The sequence below is a fragment of the Telopea speciosissima genome, chromosome 8, assembly GCF_018873765.1.
Source record: "Telopea speciosissima isolate NSW1024214 ecotype Mountain lineage chromosome 8, Tspe_v1, whole genome shotgun sequence".
Taxonomy (NCBI): Eukaryota; Viridiplantae; Streptophyta; class Magnoliopsida; order Proteales; family Proteaceae; genus Telopea; species Telopea speciosissima.
The window spans coordinates 928,517-946,155 of NC_057923.1; the positions used below are offsets into that span (position 1 = coordinate 928,517).

At 38.8% G+C, this 17,639-nt stretch overlaps 1 protein-coding gene across 7 annotated transcripts in view; it reads right to left on the bottom strand.

The window, feature by feature from the left end:
• LOC122671474 (importin-13) overlaps nt 1–14,797 on the bottom strand; it is a 144,508-nt gene extending 129,711 nt beyond the window's left edge. For 4 of the 7 annotated variants that reach the window (XR_006334351.1, XR_006334350.1, XR_006334352.1 and 1 more), the window contains exons 1-8: nt 14,380–14,797; nt 12,630–12,728; nt 12,226–12,450; nt 11,931–12,053; nt 11,538–11,621; nt 11,395–11,454; nt 1,763–1,891; nt 1,482–1,543 (exon numbers count right to left, since the gene is read on the bottom strand). Coding sequence is in view for 4 of the 7 variants with exons in the window: in XM_043868708.1 (XP_043724643.1) it covers nt 1,482–1,543; nt 1,763–1,891; nt 11,395–11,454; nt 11,538–11,621; nt 11,931–12,053; nt 12,226–12,450; nt 12,630–12,728; nt 14,380–14,661 (1,064 nt within the window). In the remaining 3 variants the exon portion in view is untranslated. The remainder of the gene's footprint in view (nt 1–1,481; nt 1,544–1,762; nt 1,892–11,394; nt 11,455–11,537; nt 11,622–11,930; nt 12,054–12,225; nt 12,451–12,629; nt 12,729–14,379) is intronic. The other 3 variants (XM_043868706.1, XM_043868705.1, XM_043868704.1) reach the window with 3 other exon arrangements.
• Between the last annotated feature and the right edge of the window lie 2,842 nt (nt 14,798–17,639).

Genomic DNA, 17,639 nt, shown 5'->3' on the forward strand with positions numbered 1-17,639 from the left:
CTCATCAAAAGAGGAAGGAAGATCAATAGGAAATGTGATGTGTCACCCACTCTATGCTTGCCTGTCCTTTTACCTGGTGGGGTGTAAAATGCTGGAGAAATTCGCTAACAGTGGGTTTGCCCTGAGGAAATTCCTAGCCTGATTATCTGTTCAAGATTCTATGGATTTAATACGAAGGAAATCCAAACTGTTTCTCTCACCTGCTGCAGTCATTTCTTGGTTTGTCTGGGAAGCTAGACAGAAAAGAATATTTCAGAAATCTAAAGCTTCTTCCAGGCAAGTGGTTCAGGATTTTTTTTAACACCTTGATTTTCAAGGCCCCAAATTGCAGGTGAAGATCTCTCCTAGGCTTCTTTCAAGTTTCAAGAACCAATTGAATCAAAGGATGAGTAATGTTTTTGTGTCTATTTACTTGCTTCATGGAGTTGTGAGCATGCCTTCTGTTGTCGCTTTTCTTCTGAGATCCATTATGCATGCTATTTGTTGCTTTAAATGATCCCAGGTTGATCTTTCAGCAGCTTTAAATTCGACTTGGTCCCTCCAACCAGCCTCTTATTTCTTTATTATTAGTTGACCTCACATAAAAAAGGAAAGAAAAGAAGTTAATGATCATATTTCTCCTGAAAGAAGTTAATGATCATATTTCTCCTGGCTGCAAGCCTGCAAGTTTTAGAAGACTCTATTGGCTGACTATTGCTATAAATTTTCTTTGAGTTTAGACCACTCAAACCATACTTTCTTGATTGATCAACTAGAAACCATATTCGGTGTTTAAACTTTTATATTTAAATTTATTGTAACCTTTTGTGGCCAAACCTAATTATCGGAGGGCTTGACCTATGCATAAGTAGAATTAATTCGATTTATTTCTCACGGAGATTGGATTTCAAACTGACTTTACATCTCTTGGACAACCTAAAATTAACCCAGCATAATGAAACTCAAAAAAGAAATCAAATAAGATCCTAAACCATAAAGCTACAGCCAAAGTTCTTAAAATAGGCAGGCAATTTAAATAAAGATTTCAAAAATCCAAAAATGAAAAACCAACAAGTACCGAACAATGTAGCCACATACTCCTAAAGCTTATTTTTTTAAACCCTATAAGAAATGTCCATTGCACACACCAATACCCAATGGGAAACATCCGCATAGTTGATCCTACCTGACAGGGTCAAGAACTAGACTACCTTGTTTTTTTTACCCTACATGATTCCATCTGCCAATAGTTATCAATAATACTTGTATGTAAAGTTAATGCATATGTTAATGAACTGAGTAAAAAAATACTACATGAGTATTTTAGTTGGCAGAACACAAGGCTGCTGCCCATGGCTATCAATAATACTTGTATGTAAAGATATTGTCCATGTTATGAAGAGAGTAAAAAATTACAACAGGACTTTTGCAGTTTGCAGAACAAGAGGCAAATTAATGTTTCTCAATTACAAAGTAGAATGGAAATATGGAATAGGAACAACCTCAAAAGTGCATCTGCAAGCACAATTGACTCGGCACTTGCCTCTACAATCAAAGCTGGTGCCTAATATACAACCCAATAGGACAATTAGTTAAAACATAGAAAATAGATTTCAAACAACGTATGTGAAACAAATTCTGCACATCCTTGCAGTATTGTAGTTAATGTCGATAACGGTGACTGCCTGACAAAAGAACCACTAATGTTGCTGACATGTGACAATCCTCAGAAAACAAGTGAAACCACAATTCTTGAATTCCAGATTATGGATGGAATACTTACAGCCTGCCCTATTTCTGACATCAAGCAAGCAAGACCACCAATTACTTTCTCATCTCCACTGGTAAGAGCTGGTAGGAGAAGTAATTCTTTAAGGAAAGGTACTCTGTATAGCAATACCTGGGGCAGTCCCTATAAAAGCAAGCATAGTTCAAAGAAAATAACACCTTAGAAGAAATGCAACACTCACTTTCACAAACAAGTAACATAACAAAAAAAAAAGAAAAATTAAGCCCCCGCTCTACAAAATATATATATATAAAGTAAAAGTGCAAAGATGATAAAACAGTAAGTAGTAACAGAAGTATCTGTTTATCAAAATCTTAAGCAGAAAACTTAACTTGACCCTATAAAAGCAAGCATAGTTCAAAGAAAACAACACCTTGGAAGAAATGCAACACTGACTTTCACAAACAAATTATTACATAACAAAAACAAAAGAAAAATTAAGCCCCCGCCCCCACAATATATATATACATATATATATATATATATATATATATGCAAAGATGATAAAACAGTAAGTAGTAACAGAAGTATCTGTTTATCAAAATCTTAAGCAGAAATCTTAACTTGACTAAGAATCCTTGCTCTTTCAAGTAAAGAGTGAAATGATGAATGATATACAAGTTCCGGAATAAAAAAATTATTATTTAACAGGCTCCGTACTTTTTTCTTCGGAACAATAATCTTATATTTCTGTCTTAAATATTAAACAACTAAAGGGCCGTAACCCAGTGCAAGTCTCACTTTCACAAGGCCCAAGGAGGTGGATTAGATATGGTTTAACATTTGGCATTTGCACAAAGTGGCCGTTCGCAAGAGTTAATGCCGGAGCATAGGACGTAGTGACGGTTGCTGTTATATTTAACTAATCTATTATCTGTTGTGTTTAATTAAGTATCAGCAGTAAAGTTCCGAAGCCTGCATTACATAGTAAGAAAATAATCATTAGACCTCAAAGAGATACACTTATGATTCCAAGAGCCTTGCAGCTGACTGCGTTGGAAGGGGAGGGAAAAGGATGAGATCGATCTGCTTGGGAGGAAGAAGAGAACAAACGAGAAAAGAAAAAATAAGGTATGAGATATATGCATTGCTCAACAGCATCAAAACTCTTAAGAAAAAAAACTCATATTCTTAACTTAAATCAATTCTAATTGATGGAGGTCTATTTTTGGGGTTGATCCCGTCTCTCATCATTTGGGAGCTTTGGAAAGAAAGAAATAGCAGAAGATATGAGGGGAGAGCTAGTGTGATTGTGGAAGCGGTAAAGAATTGGGTGAGAGAAATCCCATACATTGACTCTTACAAGAAAGCTCTGTCATTTAGGGATAAGCTTACCCTTCAAATCTTTAATATGGCCCCACCTCAGGCTCGTTTCAAACCTCCTCTTGAGTCTATTGGTGCCCCTCTTTAATGTAATTAAACTCAACATTGATGGCGCTTGTAGAGGTAACCCTGGGGTGAGTGGAGGGGGAGGAATTATACGGGATGGAAATGGTCAGGCTCTGGCTGCCTTTGCAAATTATTATGGTGAGTGTACTAATTCCATAGCGGAATTTCGAGCCTAACGATATGGTCTTCAGCTTTGTGCTGAGATGGGCTTTCAGGACTTCCACGTAAATTCTGACTCTGCTGTTGTGGTTCAATGCATCTCTAAAAGATCCTGCAATATTTGGAGGGGGTGGTACTGGTTCCAGGAAATTCTTATGTTGATGCAATCCCTCCAGCCAATGGTTAATTTCACTTTTCGGGAGGGAAATAGAGCTGCAGATTGGTTAGCCAACTATGCTTGCGATTCAGCGTCAAACACGGTCTTTAATTCTTCGCTCAATCTTCCCTCAGATCTTAAGAAAATTCTTAGGGAAGATGCGGCTGGTTTTCCTGTTATTCGCAAATAGTTGTATTCTTTGTTTTGGGTTTAAGGGTAAGGTAAGCTGGCCTCTTTGTTGAGTGAGTGAGCTTTTGTACTTGCGGGTTGGGGTAAAGCGGGAATGTCCCCCCTTGTAATTCCTTTTTTTCTTGATTGGTTCTTAATAAAATTTCTATGGGCCAGCCCAGGTCCCAGATAATATTCGGGTTAAAAAAAATGATGGAGGTCTATTACATATATAAAGACCTTCTAAAATTATTAAATTGACTCATAAAAGGATTCATAATTACTCACACACTCAATAAAGTAAATAAACTCAAAACAGAATTCTATTTAGCTATTGAGTTTTTTTCTTTATCTTTTTTTCTTTTTTTTGTCTTTTTTTTTTTTTTTTTTTTGATAGTTGGGCCCCAAGGAGAGTTGAACTCATGACCTCTTCTTTGCGAGGTGTTGGTCTTTGCCAACTGAGTATTTTAATCTAACTCAAACACTTAACTACCATTCCGTGTACTAACTTTATCCCCACTAAACTAGGCCCATTAAAATAAAACCCAAAAAAATAAAAGGGCCAATAATGTAGTCCTAGATAGACAAAGGATCTACTAGGAGCCAAATAACCAGGACCTTCCAAACAGCTGGCCGATTGGGGCAGATTTGAGAATTTAGGTTGGGATTAGAATTAGGTTTAAGGTAATGGGGTTGGATCTTATTTGGTAAAGCTAGGCAGGTTTAGGGGAAGCTAACAGTGAAGGTTTAATGATATTTGATTGAAGATTTAAAAATTAGAAAATTAGGATTTCGGGTTATGAGGAAAGAAAGAGAGATGAGATTTAGGGTTTAGGATGGGAATTCAGGGATGGGCTTTGGGTTGAGTGCTAGAGGCAGTAAGGGGGTAGTTCGGTTGTAATATGTGAGGTTTTTTATGGCTAGATATGTCTAGACAGGTTTTAGGGTTTTGGGATTTTACTAGAGTTGAGGGGGATTAGGGTTTTGATGGGAAGATGGACCTAGGGTTAAGGTCGAGTGGAAGGGTTGCTGATAGGTAGTTGTGGTGGTAATTTGGATTAAATAGGATGGAGGGATAGGAGTGGACAGGATATAGAGGACCTAGGGTTTTAGTGGGTCGATTGGGGATGGGTGTAATGTAGTTCTAGATAGGGTAAAGCCCTACTAGAAGCCAATTAAAATCAAGTTCTGATCGAGTCTGCTGTTTGGGGAAGATTTGGGACTGTTTAGGGCAAATTTAGGGTTAGGGGTGAATGTCACATATGGTAATGATCAGCAAGTCTAGGGGATTATTTTGTTATAAAAATATTGGGATTTGGATGAGTTTAAAATTCCTGCAGAATTAGGGTTAGGGTTTGGGTGTTAGGTTTCAGGTTCTAGGGTGAAACTTAGGGTTTTGGATGATCAGATTGGGTTCAAACAAGGATCAAGTATAGGGGCTGGGATAGGGATAATATGCCTGAAATCTGAGAGGAATTGGGTGAGGGGATAGGGCTGGACAGAACTTAGATTGAACTACGGTTTATGAAATTAAAACAGAAATTAAAGGGGGATCGAATGGGGAAGGAGAAGGAATGGAAAACAGACTTTAAATTCAAACTTACCACAGGATTCCACTGGCAGCAGCTTGATCAATGAAGGATGAAACCACCTTCACAAAGAGAGAACCTCCCAGCCGTCACGGAGTAAGGAGTCACAGGAAGTCCACCTGTCCTTCTTCCTTCATATATCTACAAGGCAACACTCCAAGGAGCAGCAGCAGCGACAATCGGCAGCCAGCAAACAGTCTTTTTTTTCTAAAATTCAATTGTGGGGGAGCCTCCACGATTTTATTTATTTATAATAAGGCCTTAGGCCAACTCCTAATACAATCTAACTACCTCCTCACTTAAAATCGTGATAGGAACCTAATTTAAAACCCTGAAAAGACTTAGTTACCCCTATTAACTTAAATTAAAAGATTCCAACCATAGTTGTCAAGGCGTCGCCATGGCGCCGCCATGGCGTCCTAGCGCTGGAGAAGGTTGCATGGCGACCTACGCCAGGGCGTCCCTCTTTGATTTCTTCTTCCTGTCTCTCTTTCCCTCTTTGATTTCTTCTTCTTGTCTTCAATTTCTTCTTCCCTCTTCGATTTCTTCTTTCCCTCTTCGATTTCTTCTTCCTGTCTTCTTTCCCTCTTCGATTTCTTTCGATTTCTTCTTTCCCTCTTTGATTTCTGAATTTTCTTCTTAAAACTTGAGAAACAAAAGAGAAAAAATAAAACATGGCTTGAGTATACATCTATTAAAACATTAAAAATAGAGAAAATAAAAAATAAAACATGGTCAACATGCTCGCCATGGCGGGCGACATGTTGATATATCGACGTGACACCCCTCCACCGACTTGGATCGCCGTGACGCCGTGACAACTATGATTCCAACTTAAAACTACAGATTTAAAAGAAGATTCCATACTAGCCAATAGGATTTAAGAACCTATTAGCCAATAGGAACACTTTACTTAAATTAAACCAATTGAACCAATTGGACGCAACTAATTTAAACCACAAAAAATAAACTAAGTATGGGAAATGTAAGCAAAATAAACCTAACCTATGGCTCCCTACTTAAGCCCTAAGTTCAGGACTTCTTCTTCTTCTTCTTCTTCTTCTTCTTCCTACTTGGGGCTGCATCAGGGTGGGGTTTAGGTTAGAGGATTAGAAGAAGAATGTGAATGCTGAAACAGTAAATTACTTACTTGTAATTGAATATCTTCAATGGCAGCAGCTTGAAGAAGATAGGGTCTCCCGATCTACAAGATGCAAGGAGATGAGAAGAAGATCCTCCCGGTCTACAAGAAGCACAGAGTGGATTGAAGGTCCACCAATCCCTTCACCTTGATATTACTCACAAGGCAACACTCTCAAAGGAGCAAGGCAGCAAGCAAAACAAAGTTTAATTTCTGAAATCTGAACAGTGGGGGAGCCTCCCACGATTTTATTAATTTATAATATGGCCTAAGGCCCAAATCCTATTACAAATATGAATCACTCCCCTTCTTAAATCGTGGAGGGGGTGGGACACTTAATTTAAAAGCTAACAACTTAAAATATTCCCTAACAACCAATAGGATTAAATCCCCTAACATCCAATAGGATTAATCCCCTAACAACCAATAGGAATAGATCACTTAAATTGGACCAGGTCTGAACCGGTTCAATTTAAGTTTACAAATAGACTGGAAAATAAACTAAGTATGGAATGCAAAAATAAACTAAGACTGAAATAGCTAAGTATGGAAATAAACTAAGGCTCCAAAACTCGGCCCTAATCTTAGGGCGGCTGCTTCTTCTTGCGGATGCTTGGATCTGCATCAACCAACCTATATAACTATCCATAGGTCAATTTCAGCCCATTGGACTGCCGCCAGTACCTTATGGGCCTCCCAAGCTTGAGCATAGGCCTCCATATGGGATTAATGTCTATTGCAACTCTGCATCAATTCCCACAGTGCTGAGAAAAACCTGCCCTTGAGTTTTGTAGAAGGGCAGAAATAGAAGAGCTAGGGAGGGTATGCTGCACAGCAGTATCACGAATCAAGTTCGGAAGACAAAACGTTGATGATGTATCCTCATCTTAAAATATATGGGGAATAACAAAATCAATATGTAGAACATCCATCACTATAGTAGTAGTCAATTGTTTTCAACTATATTAATCATCCTGCCCCCCTTTATCGTTACTTGTTGTCTCACATTAGAGCGGTCTTCCTCGTGTTGACCCTTTTGGCTCTTCCTGTGGATGCATTATTGGTGTCGCCTTGACTCTTAGCATATTTTGTCAATCAATACTCTCAAAACAAACGTCTATCGTAGATGAGAAGACCCTTTTGGCTCTTCTTTTTTTTTTTTTTTTGGTAGAACCCTTTTGGCTCTTCTTGTGGCTGCAGTATTGGTGTCGCCTCCTTTGACTCTGAGCATACTTTGTCAACCAATACTTTCAAAACAAATGTCTATCATAGATGAGAAGGTTTTAGCATACACAATTTGCTATCGCAATCAACTACACTTTTTCGCTCTTCCAACCATTGTCGACCAACTTTAATGTTGTGTTCGGAAGATTCAAGTATCACAATAAGTGTAACACCCCGCATGCATGACTTGATTATTTTATTATTATTTTAAATGTCCTTGAAAATTTTATAATATTTGCATTGTAATGGGTGTGTATAATTGTTATTTATCATTATTTTAATGATGCAGTTGTATTATTATATTAGTATAAGTGAGCATTGGCATAGTTGTAATTTTCGAGTATGAGCAATGGCATGAGATTGTAAATTATTTAATACTCTATATTCTGTTTTAATATCTTTTTATATTATATTAATGAGATGCAATATTTCATAGTATTGTTATGGCAAGTAAATTATTTTATTAATACTCATGTATGCCTATGTTATTAAGGATATATGATGTATGTTATAAGGTCTTATTTTTGTAATTTATACACTGTGAATAGTGAAGCATGAGGTGGCATGCTTAAAGTTAACCATGATCAATTAAGGTTAATCCATGCACCCAAAAATAAAATTAAGGTTAATCCATATTAGTTAGGATTAATTAACGTTAATGGGGTTTATGGGTGGCAGCACCCTATTGGACCATATGTTGCAAGAGAGGCTGCCATCATATGCATGATTAAGAAGGAGGTGGCTCTTGAGTGCTAGCAAGGTTCTAAAACTCGGTTTCGACCAGGTCAAGTTTTCGAGATCCCGAGATCTCAGCGAGACCTCAGTGAGACATTTTTTTTTTTTTTTAATGTTTCGGTGGGCATATGGCCATAGTTGGCTCCGAAACTTTAAGGTGAGCTTGTTTTAGGCTTAATAAACATATTTAAAGGTTCAACTTGAAAAATAAATAAATAAATAAAATTTGGTGTTTTGGATTTGCACCCTTAGTTGGCAGTAAAGGCCGAACTCTTAATGTAATATTGCCTATTCTACACATTGTTTGAATGATATGAGACATAATTGACAAGTAAAACAGGTAAATTATGCACATAATATTGAATAATTATTTAAGAAATATTAAAGACTTAAAGTTTCTACAATAAACCACAAGATACAATGAAGTGTTCACAATGCATATTACATAGACACCCAACCTAAGCACAATGAATAATACATAAGTCATAGACACCATACTGCCCTAGTCTTCCATGTCTTAACTCCCAAGTCCCAACAATAAAATACCATGACTCTGAGTATTGAGGAGGTCGAGATTCTCGAAATATTCAAGATTTCACTGAGATTTCTCCGAGATTCTCAAAATATTCGAAATCTCGGTTGAGTTTTTCGAAATTGTGCATATTTTGTGTCTCGTATGTCATCTCATCTCGAGAAGCTCGAGTTTTCCAAGTTTTCCGAGATCTCGCCAAGTTTTTGAACTATGAGTGCCAGCCACATGGCTGAGGAAGGAGGTGGTGGCCTATGAGGCAGCCACCATGCGCACGGGGAAGGAGGTGGTGGCAGTTCAAATCCCGCCACATGTTTAGGTAAGTAAGAGGTGCATCATGTAAGGAGGATGTGGCAATGGGAGGCCAGCCATATGGCATGGCAAGGTGGTGGTGGTGGTGGCAATGGAGAGTTAGTCACATGGCTCTAAGGTGGAGGTGGTTATGACTTGGTCTAGTAAACAAAGAGGAGGTGGCTGGAAATCAGATTTGACAAAGTAATTGAGGTTAATTAATCTAATTAAATTATATTAGCTCTAAGATCAATTAGAATTTTAATTAGTAAATTAGTTCACTAGTTAGTTAAACTAAAGTCCATCCTAAATTAGATTAGTTAAAAGTTCCTAAGCTAGGCTAAAGCCACCCCCTCCCCCTTCAGAGAACCAATGGCCCAGAGTGCCCTCTTTAGCCAGACTCCCGTGCCTTCTAGTGCGGGTCCTCCTCTCCACTTTGTTGCTCCTTCCATTGTTGGGAGCTCCAAGATCACCCATTGTCCATCTGGTTTACTGGATAATGAGGCTAGCCTTTGGCTAAACTCTCTGGTTGGCCATTTTATTGGCAACCGTTTGCCTTTCCACATCGTCAAACTCTATCTCACCAAACAAAGAGATTGCAAGGGAATTTATACACTTACTTGCTAGATAATGGATCATTACCATTCTTCAAAATCGTATTCTTTTCCGTTCTTCTTCCTTCCTGTAAAAAAGTTTTTTGGATCTTACCATCTCTTCAACAGCAACATTGAACTCCGAGATTGACAGTTGGTGAGCAAGTGCACAAGTCATCAATGATCACCCACCAAAAGAAAAATATCTACTTTCCTGACCCATAAGATTTCCTTTCATTCTTCTGAAACTCAGTCTCAATCATGGTTCAAAATTTTGCGATATATCGCCGAAATTTTGGTATATTTCGGTAATTTCAACACTACCGAGACGAGATGGACTTCCGAAATGAAATATGTTCAAATTTCGGTAAATTTAGTCAAAATTTCATGAAATTTCAGTATATTTCGTTAAACAATGTGTATTTAACTATTTATAGATCAGGGTCCGACCGTATACTGTCAATCAAGGGTGCAAACCCAAAACACCACTTTGAGTTCATTTTTTTGCAATATGAAGGTTTAAATGTGTTTATTTAGCTTAAATAAGGGTGTACATAAAGTATCAGGCCTTAATATGGCCAAAATCCCACCGAGATGGAGTGCCGAAAAATGGCAGAAAAAATACCATAGCCCGAAATGGCTGGACAAGACGAGATTTTAAACCTTGGTCTCAATTCCCAAATGCTAATGCGATTTGGCTTAGCACCCGAATCCCGATGACCAAGGTAATAGGTATGCAAGGTCATTTTCTCCAATTACAAGCCTAAGCATACTCACAAATCCTTCAAGCAACCAATCTTCCCCTGTTCCCATAGATGCTGCTCTTGTTTAGATACATCCTGAAGCCAAAATCTCCCCAAAATAACTCTCTCCAATAATTACTGGGAGTGAGTTCTCTGGTTGGGACCGTAGGGATGAATATTTGGGTGGACACCTATTTCACCCATGTGGCTAGTCGGATGAGGATGAAATTTGGTGGATAGCAGAACAGGTCTTCTGCTCATATGTCAAGTTACAGGCTTACAGCCCAATGAGAATTTGCCACATGGCAAAATGAAGCGTTGAAAAATTCTAGACTAGTGAGAAATGTTTGGATATACATTAGAAAGTAAATGATTGAATTTGGGTCTGAAATTTGACACGTGGCCGATCCAGACCTTCCCTAACATCCAACAGTCAAAATTGCAAATCATTCTCTCACATGGCATAATTAGGTGTGCCACCCAGGTTACCTTGGATGGGTGTGGCCCAACAAGAAATCTTCTTGCCATAACTTTTTACTAAAATTGTAATCATAAAATTTTTGCTTATCCCAAAAACAATAGTTACATACTCTCATCCAATTGTTAATACTTCAAAGTGTCCCATTATACAGCATTAAAATATTTTCTTCACAAGTGAAGAGAAAATACTTTGAGACCTCCAAATTTGGACCCTATTCTGAAGTCTGAAATCACAAGGTCAAGTGGCCAACCAATAGATTAAAAATGAAAAAAGAAAAAACTGACAGACAGGCAAGATACAATGAATAAAGAATTCATAATCTTTCAAGACTGAAGCAATTTGCACAGACTGTGATCCAAATAATAGTCTTTCACTCAAGGAGTATCATCCAGAAATGAAACTCAATGGCCAGATAAAACACCCATACCTCATGTCTGCTCACAAGTTCAATGAGAACTTCAACAGCCAGATCAAAAGAGAATGAAACCTATGCCCAACCAAATTAAAATAGTTATGAGTGCACAAGAAAATTAAACATGGGAACTGTTACAATAAGTATTAGAAAAGAACCTGCAAAGAGTTGAAGATAAAATTAAGCAGTGGATGTCCAGGTAAGGAAGAGGGCGGGATCTCCGAGAAGCAGCCAGCGCGAACCTGAGATTCAAATAAACTTTCATATTAGAAACTTAGAAGAGGCAGTTAAAGCTGGATATAGATGTCAAGCTACTGCTCCTTATATTAATAAAATTAAATTCAGATCAGGAGGGGGGAAAGCATGGAAACCCAACCAGTAACTATGTCTCAAACTATTTAAGCACAACTTGGTTCCAAGATAAAACTAAAAAATTTTAATAGAGAGGAAAAAAACTGCAAGCCACTGTTTAAGGGGGTGCAAATGTGCAATAGCTTCATGATTAATCAGAAAGAACAAGCATTGACACATATCTCTTAAAATGGTATTACCCAACTCAACAAACATCGTAAAATTTTCCGGTTCCGCTCATTTAGTTGAATACAATCATCAATCCCTTGCTCAGATTGGTGCAGTAGGAACTCCAGAACCATGGGCGTATGTGAAAGCAGCTGCTTAAAATATGAAGAAATCACATCAACATAGAATAAAGGTAGGTTGAAAATATCATAATACAAATGTTTTAATTAAACTCGAGCACACGCCTAGGGAGTATTGGAGGAAGGGGGAGGCATTGTACTGAAATGAGACCAGAAAGAAGATTATGCTTCTGCAGAAGCTCCCAACCTCACGGCCATACTGGCATCTGCAAGCTGAACTAATGTTACAATCGCCATTTTGGTCCTCAACAACTTCTTCTGGCAGAACAGTAAGCAGCTCCAAAACAGCAAAATTGCCATTATCCTGACTCTGGAGACTCTGGAGACTGGAAAAGAGCTGCTCGATTGGTTTTCTATATTCTACTGCACGAAGTATGAGTGCCGAAAGTGCAAGACAAATTTGGGTTAAGAGCTGTTCAAGAGATAAATGATGCTAATCAATAACACACACTTGATCCCAGACCGCAAAACAAGCATAAAAAGTAGAATGTATAAATGCAAAAAAAAAAAAAAAAAATTTACAATTTTAATTCACCACAGCTATTTAATACACCATTGAATATGAAGCAACTGTTTCAAAATATACAGCACCTGTGGAGGCCCCAAACTAAATTTTTCTGCAGCCAGGAGAAGAGCATTCAGCAAAGCCTCTTTAGCTCCCAACTGCAAATAATATCCTTCATTTTGGATCTGTGGTATCATAACATTGATAGAGAATACAGTAACACATTAGAGACTTCACTAATTTAAAAAATAAGAAGAGAAGAGGCATAAATGAGACAGAAACTTAGTGAGAATTACGAGAATGAAGATCTTTCCTTGTAATAAGCAAATAAGAGTATAAGAACATCCTCAAAAAGAGATAAAGAGGCATGCTGATTCATGAAAATATAAATGTCATAATGTTTGAAACTTCAAACAGGCATTAAAAAAACTCAAACTTTGGCTAAAAGCTCCACTTACAATTCTATTGACAGCCTCCTACAACAAAAGAGGCAAACCAGCATCATCCAACTCTATTTACATCAAACTAATAAAGGATTTTAACATGAATTGGGAGATTTAATTTGCTGTTTTTTTTAACATGAAACACTTCTTGCACCATGTATCTCTCCTTCTTGTGTGTGAAAGAGACACAGTGTTTGTGTGTGTGTGTGTGTGTGTGTGAGAGAGAGAGAGAGAGAGACTTTATAAATGTATGAATTGCCTGGATTATATGAAGTCCATGTCCAAACTCTAGACTACTTGTCCAGTCAAGAAAATGGACAAACCGGCAGTTTCAATGACAATTTCTAAGTTCTTTTTTGTTTACCTTATTGATGGAAGTGCCAAGCACTTGGGAAGACCAGTTTTTATCGGGCGGACCAGGTGCCTAAGACCTTCCCATATCCGTAATTACACTTGCCTTGCCCAAACTTGTTTATCTGTCTAAAGGCAATGGTCTTAACACATTTAAATAAGTTGAAAGAAGTATTTGATACAGAACCTAACACAGTACCATTTACAGCTCAGGTATGTGATGAGCTGTGAAAAAGAAGAGCACAGAGATGCACAAGTTTTTGCAACATACTGCTACAACATATTGTCTTGTTTTCAGTTGAGTAAAATGGAGTGAGTGGGACTGTAAAGATATCTGAATTTAATTTTTACATAAGCTCAACCATCGTACTAACGTGTTTAAATGAGCTTGGGACTTTGCAAGAAGATAAGATCATGACACTTGACATGATCCATTAAGTCAATAACGGTTATTCAACCTCCGACCTCTGCATGTTTTTATGCCATTTACAATGTTGTTCTCCATTCAGCATATAAACAACTAACATGCAACTCAAAATGTACAAATGGCACTTCCAGTTTCTGGGACAAATTTCATAGGCACAAACTAACATTCCATTTTCTCAACTCCCACCACATCTCCAAGTCGTTTTCTTCTTCTTCATCTTCATTTACACGATGCTTCCAAAAATCTCCTAGTTATTGTTCACGGCGTTATCTTATACTTGCTGTCGCTCCCTAACTCCATTACAGACACTACTATTAAGCTATACAAGTCGGGTAAGTAAATAAGAAAACATCGACGAATGACCCAAAATAAAAAAAAAATTGAAATTGAAATTGAAAACCAAACGAAAGAACGAAAGCGTTGATACCAATAGATAGCCAGAACAAACGAAAGCACGTGAAAACGCTAGTAAAATGTCATACAAAGAAGACGAGCAGATATCATAGTGAGAGGGGCAAAGGGGAGGGATAATATTTTACAGAGGAGAACAACCAAAAAAGAGGGGGGGGGGGGGAAGGGGGGGAGTGGGCGTGGTGGAACAACAAAGCTGGGCACCTTTCGTTTGAGAATTTGAGCGGCAAAGAACTCGACTTCGAAATCAACGAAGAATGATCGATCGGATGTAAGGATGGACGTGGCGGCGTCCCAAGCGGCGTCGGTCTGCTGAAACTGGACGAGCCATTGATTCGCGGCGACCCGGTTGCAAGATTGCGAATCGTGGTTCAGTATGCGAACCGCCTCTGCGACTTTGATTTGCAGTTCCATCACTCCCTCCCACCCTCCCTCTCTCTCTACCAGTCTACCTCCCTCCCTCTCGGCAGCAAAAGAAACAATCATAAAAAGTGAATGATGAGCGAATGACGCCTGGATTTCATCTGATTACCTGTGGTTCCGCAAATCAAACGGCTCTGAACTTCGTATTTGGAAGGTCGATGAAAAATATTTCGGCTTGTTTAATGGCCGTAACAGTGGTGTTTGGGTTTTTCCCTCTTCTTCTTCTTCTTCTTCTTCTTTTTTTTTTTTTTTTTTTTTTTTTCCTTTTTCTGTAAAGCAAAGATATATTATGCCCGACCCTCACCGGTGACCCAGCCAATCAGATCCGTAGCTGACAGTTACCTCTGGACTTCTGGACTTCGGAAGTGGAATGTCACTGTGTAGCAGTAAAAACAGAGTAAATTGTGATTAACGTCCTGATTCTTGGTATCTACCTAACTTCTAGGGCTTGTTGTTTAGAAGAGAGTGTGGGGGTGAAGGTCACTAAAACTAAAGATGAAGGAAACTCAAACTTTCTTACCCCAATGCCGTATGGATCTTTCAAATAGGGAAGTGAGAAGAGAGAGATGGCGAGGAGCATGGTTTATAAGGTATTGGATTGAGATTGGTCTCGGCCGATATTGATTTGATATTGTAGACACTGAATTTTATCACTCTCGGCGATGATGACAACAGGACACGGACAGACATCGATCTCTCTCTCAAAAAGAACTCTTGCCCCTACATCTAAATCAAATCATCTCGACATCATTAAAAATGACTTATAAGACTCTTTTATCAAATGATGAATGAGGTACTACTCACCTTTCTAGACCACGACGATCCTAGAAAAAAACCTAATAGGCCCAAACTGACCCAAAAAAGTCAAAAAATGCTTGGTGATGTCATGCCCAGAGCACAACCCCGTGAGAAGGCATTCCACGGTGTCGTCGAAAATGACAGACGTCACCAAAGTAACATCATCCACGACGCCATGAAGGACCATCACGGCACCGTGATCAGTAGGTCACCCTTATAAATAGGGAGGCCCCCTTCCTTCATTTTCAAGGAAGAGGAGAGTGGGGAGAGGGTCCCAGCCTGTTTTTTCGCCTTTTTGCCTCTATTCAAGCCCCTTTGAGTTATTTTTTTTAGGTTTCTCTCAAGTCACCAGTAGATCCGTCGATTACCTTATTTGAAGAGAGAGTGCTCCCATCTCATGTTAAGCCGTTATTCTGTCTGCATACGGATAAGGAAAACCCCTTATACAGTCGTTGCTCTGCCCAAAGTCTGAGTAACGAAACACATCTCATATAGCCCTTACTCTGTCCGACAAGAGAGAGGCAAGCCGATCATCCGTCTCCACCTGAGCGGTGGGACATCGCATATTTCTTTTTATTCTTTTTATTTCTTGACAGGTATTTATCTCTTACCTTTTTATTTTGACATAATGTAGACCATTAAAGTAACTCGTTTTAATGTACATAGTATATGATTTTTCTTTGCTTTGTCATGTTTAGTGTATCATAATCTAGTCTTGTATGTTGATATAGGACATATTATAAAGCGAGAATTTTTTAAACCTTGCATCTAGTTGAAAGACTGGTTTAACCGGGCGAGATTGAGTACTAATACCCGCCTATGCTCGTAACCAAACCACTTACCCATAATCTCTTACCAGATCATATGGAATCACGTAGCCCTTTCCGCTAACCCCTGACAGGGCTACTCCAATTGGGTCCTAGGCCCTAATCCTAGGCGACGACTCCATTCCTATGAAGCATGATCCCAATCCCCCATAATGATATATCAAAATGATATGCGATAATCCATGAAAGGCAAATTCTGTCGCCATAAGGATGAGGAAACCCCCTCACGAGGACCGCGTTACTTACAGATACCAATCCGAACAACCCTAAATTGATCTTGATCAGACGAAATTGCCAACTTTTTAATAAATAAATAAATAACCATTTTTATGACTATTTTACCCATAGGTCATACCAATGGATTGGTATCAGATCAAACAATAATCAAGATTGGTCTCGGCCGATACTAATCTGATCCCGAAATTACAAACCATGGCGAGGAGAGTGATGGGTGGCCAGGGTGGGTAGATGGGGAGGGGTTAGAACAAATAGATAGGGGATGGAAAAGAGATGTGTGAATTCTGCCAATTCTTGATCTATATTTCGTTGTAAATAGGAGGTTTTTTAAAGATCTGCAATCCCGATTACCCCAATGGTTATGCCAAAACAAATCTTCATCTTTAGGAAGGCAAGGAGCAAGTTTGGTTCTTAAAAGATCTGCAACCCAGGTTATCCCAACCAAACGAATGTCTTGTGTCTATAAAACCAAAGGAATCCACATCTATTTCTGTTACATCCGCACCCGGAATATATTCTAATACCCCTGGGTTAAATTAGACTTTACCAATGGGTAATGCCATGGTAGCAATGATCAACCCCTGTGACCTTGAACTTAAATTACCATTATAAGTGTCCCCTCGAAGTCCTGGAAGTACGGGTCAAAGCCCCGTAACTTTCCTCAAGGTTTGAGCCCTGACAGTAGCAACGGAGTCACGAATGGACTCACTCGACTGGTTCCGCTCGTGGATCCGCCTGTGCTGTTACTTGCCCTTTTGATTTATTTTCCTGTGGGACCCACATCCCCGTGTCCCGGACATCATAATTAGGCCTTCGAACAATATGGACTCCCACCCTTACCATTAATTGGTTGATTGGACCATGAAAGTGGGCCCACAAGACTTAACTTAAGTAAATAACGAGTTCTTCTATTATAGCTTGAACCAAACAAACCTTAAAGACTAATATGCCTTAGAGGAGTTAGGGTAGACCCAAACATGTCCTAACTAATAGACTAATTAGGAGGTGACCTTGGCCAAACAGGCCTTAAAGCCCATTTAAACCCAAAGGGCTATCTTGTGTCTTAGGGACACTTAGGCAAACATGCCCTAAGGCCTCTTCTTGTCCTTAAAAGATAAGGGCTAAGCCTTATATTCTCCTATCTATCCCCCTCCAAGCAAATCGTGGAGGAGAAGAGAC